Source organism: Anser cygnoides, chromosome 22 (genome assembly GCF_040182565.1).
Source record: "Anser cygnoides isolate HZ-2024a breed goose chromosome 22, Taihu_goose_T2T_genome, whole genome shotgun sequence".
In the NCBI taxonomy this organism is placed as follows: Eukaryota; Metazoa; Chordata; class Aves; order Anseriformes; family Anatidae; genus Anser; species Anser cygnoides.
In genome coordinates this window covers 3,935,565-3,937,288 of record NC_089894.1, presented here as the reverse complement: position 1 = coordinate 3,937,288, position 1,724 = coordinate 3,935,565, and the positions used below count along the sequence as shown (strand labels likewise).

The following is a 1,724-nucleotide window of genomic DNA, read 5'->3' as shown; positions in this document are numbered from 1 at the left end:
CCAGGAGACAGCCACAAGAGGGAACAAGGTCAAACAAGCAGACAACATGTCACCCCAGAAGGAGCAGCCTTGTGCCAGGGCATTTCAAAATTGCAGCACAGCCCATCTGCCTGTGCAGGCAATGAGCTGTGACTGGTGGAGCAGTCTGGAAGCCAGGCTGGGCAGGAGAAGGATGCTCCTTGCCCTTGGGGAAAGGAGCCTTTGTTCATCCAGAAGGGCACTGCATAGGCAGAATGATATGTGCGCCTTCTTGCAAAGAGGGTTCCAAAGTGGTTCAACACCTTTCCAGAAACCCATGTCCCACGTCTGCATAGGACGCCTCCAGTACTTGAGTCTTATCTTCTGCCCCTAATCACATGTTTGTGCCAGGAAAAATCCTTGCACCTCTGTTCCTTGTACTTGAAAGGAGCCTCTATGACCAAGTGGGCAGGTCAGAAATGAGGAAATGAAATGGCAGGAAAACAAAATACATTCTGTGCCATTAGGAAGGTTATTTTGTATTTGAGGTGACTCTGCCGGAAAATTACGGCCCGCATAGAATGACTGTGGGCCCGGGGCGTTGCAGGAGAGGTATAAAAGAGGCCCCATCTCCTCACTGTCTCATCCACTCCTCTCACCTCCATCTGTCTGGGAACAAGGTGAGTCTGAAGCCTTTTCTTCTCCTCTTTTTCCCTGGGGATTTCTTAAACATGCCTGCCCTTTCATATTCTCCTGGATCTTGGGTGTGCTAGTCATGGGAGAGGTTTCTCCGCAGCTATGGGCTAGGTGGGGAGCTTCGTTGGACTGGACATTCCTGGTAGAGCCCTTGGGTCCAAAGTTACGCCCATGGGGCTCCTTCCACAGCTGCCAGGTCCCAAAACACCATTTGCCATGGCTGTCCTGTGGTGGGCTGGCAGGCTGATCCCCTTTCACCGCCGCTCTCCTCTGGGCCCTGTCTCTTACCAGGTACACCTCCTGCCCTGAGACATGTCCTGCTACAACCAGTGCCTGCCATGTGGACCCTGTGGCCCAACTCCGCTGGCCAACAGCTGCAATGAGCCCTGTGTCAGGCAGTGCCAGGACTCCAACGTCTTCATCCAGCCCTCTCCTGTGGTGGTGACCCTGCCCGGCCCCATCCTCAGCTCCTTCCCGCAGAACACTGCCGTGGGATCCTCCACCTCCGCTGCCGTTGGCAGCATCCTCAGCTCTCAGGGAGTGCCCATCTCCTCCGGAGGCTTTGGCCTCTCCGGCTTCGGCAGCCGCTACTGCGGCACAAGGTGCCTCCCCTGCTAAAGCTGCTGGTGATGGCCCTGGAGAAAGACCCCCAGGGACCCAGAAGTTGGTAGGTGGCGGATGAACAGCTGGTGGTATGTCTGGCATTGGACAGACTCTCATCTTCCTCCAGTGCTTCCTGCACTGGTGATTCCTCTTGGAGGGACTTTGTTTCCTTCTGACTGATTAAAATTCTGCTACATCCTAGCCTGTGCCTCTGCATTTTCCTTTCCTTTATGGTCACTCCAGACACCTGGTGACTGGAGGAAGTCTTTTCCCCTTATGTCTTCTGTAAACACTTTTGCAGATAGCAGCCTTTGCCTTTCTCAAAAAGGGCAGGCAGGGTGCGAAACTTTGCAGTATGTTTCCTTAAAAGCACTGTCATTCACACATAAGTGAGGTGTACACAAGTCCTGCCATCAGCCTCTGGCCACAAAGGCCAAGCTTTGCTTCCTTTGTCCTGTCATGCTATT

General features: G+C 53.7%; 1 protein-coding gene across 1 annotated transcript; it reads left to right on the top strand.

The window, feature by feature from the left end:
• Window positions 1-487: 487 nt before the first annotated feature.
• LOC125180024 (feather keratin 1-like) lies at window positions 488-1,458 on the top strand. The gene is made up of 2 exons (XM_066981454.1): window positions 488-638; window positions 946-1,458. The coding sequence occupies exon 2, from the start codon at window positions 967-969 to the stop codon at window positions 1,270-1,272; it is 306 nt and encodes a 101-aa protein (XP_066837555.1). The 5' UTR covers window positions 488-638; window positions 946-966; the 3' UTR covers window positions 1,273-1,458.
• The last annotated feature ends 266 nt before the right edge of the window (window positions 1,459-1,724 follow it).

What these genes read in the sequence shown, in the direction of transcription:
- LOC125180024 (XM_066981454.1), top strand. Translation starts at nt 967, where the DNA reads ATGTCCTGCTACAACCAGTGCCTGCCATGTGGACCCTGTGGCCCAACT.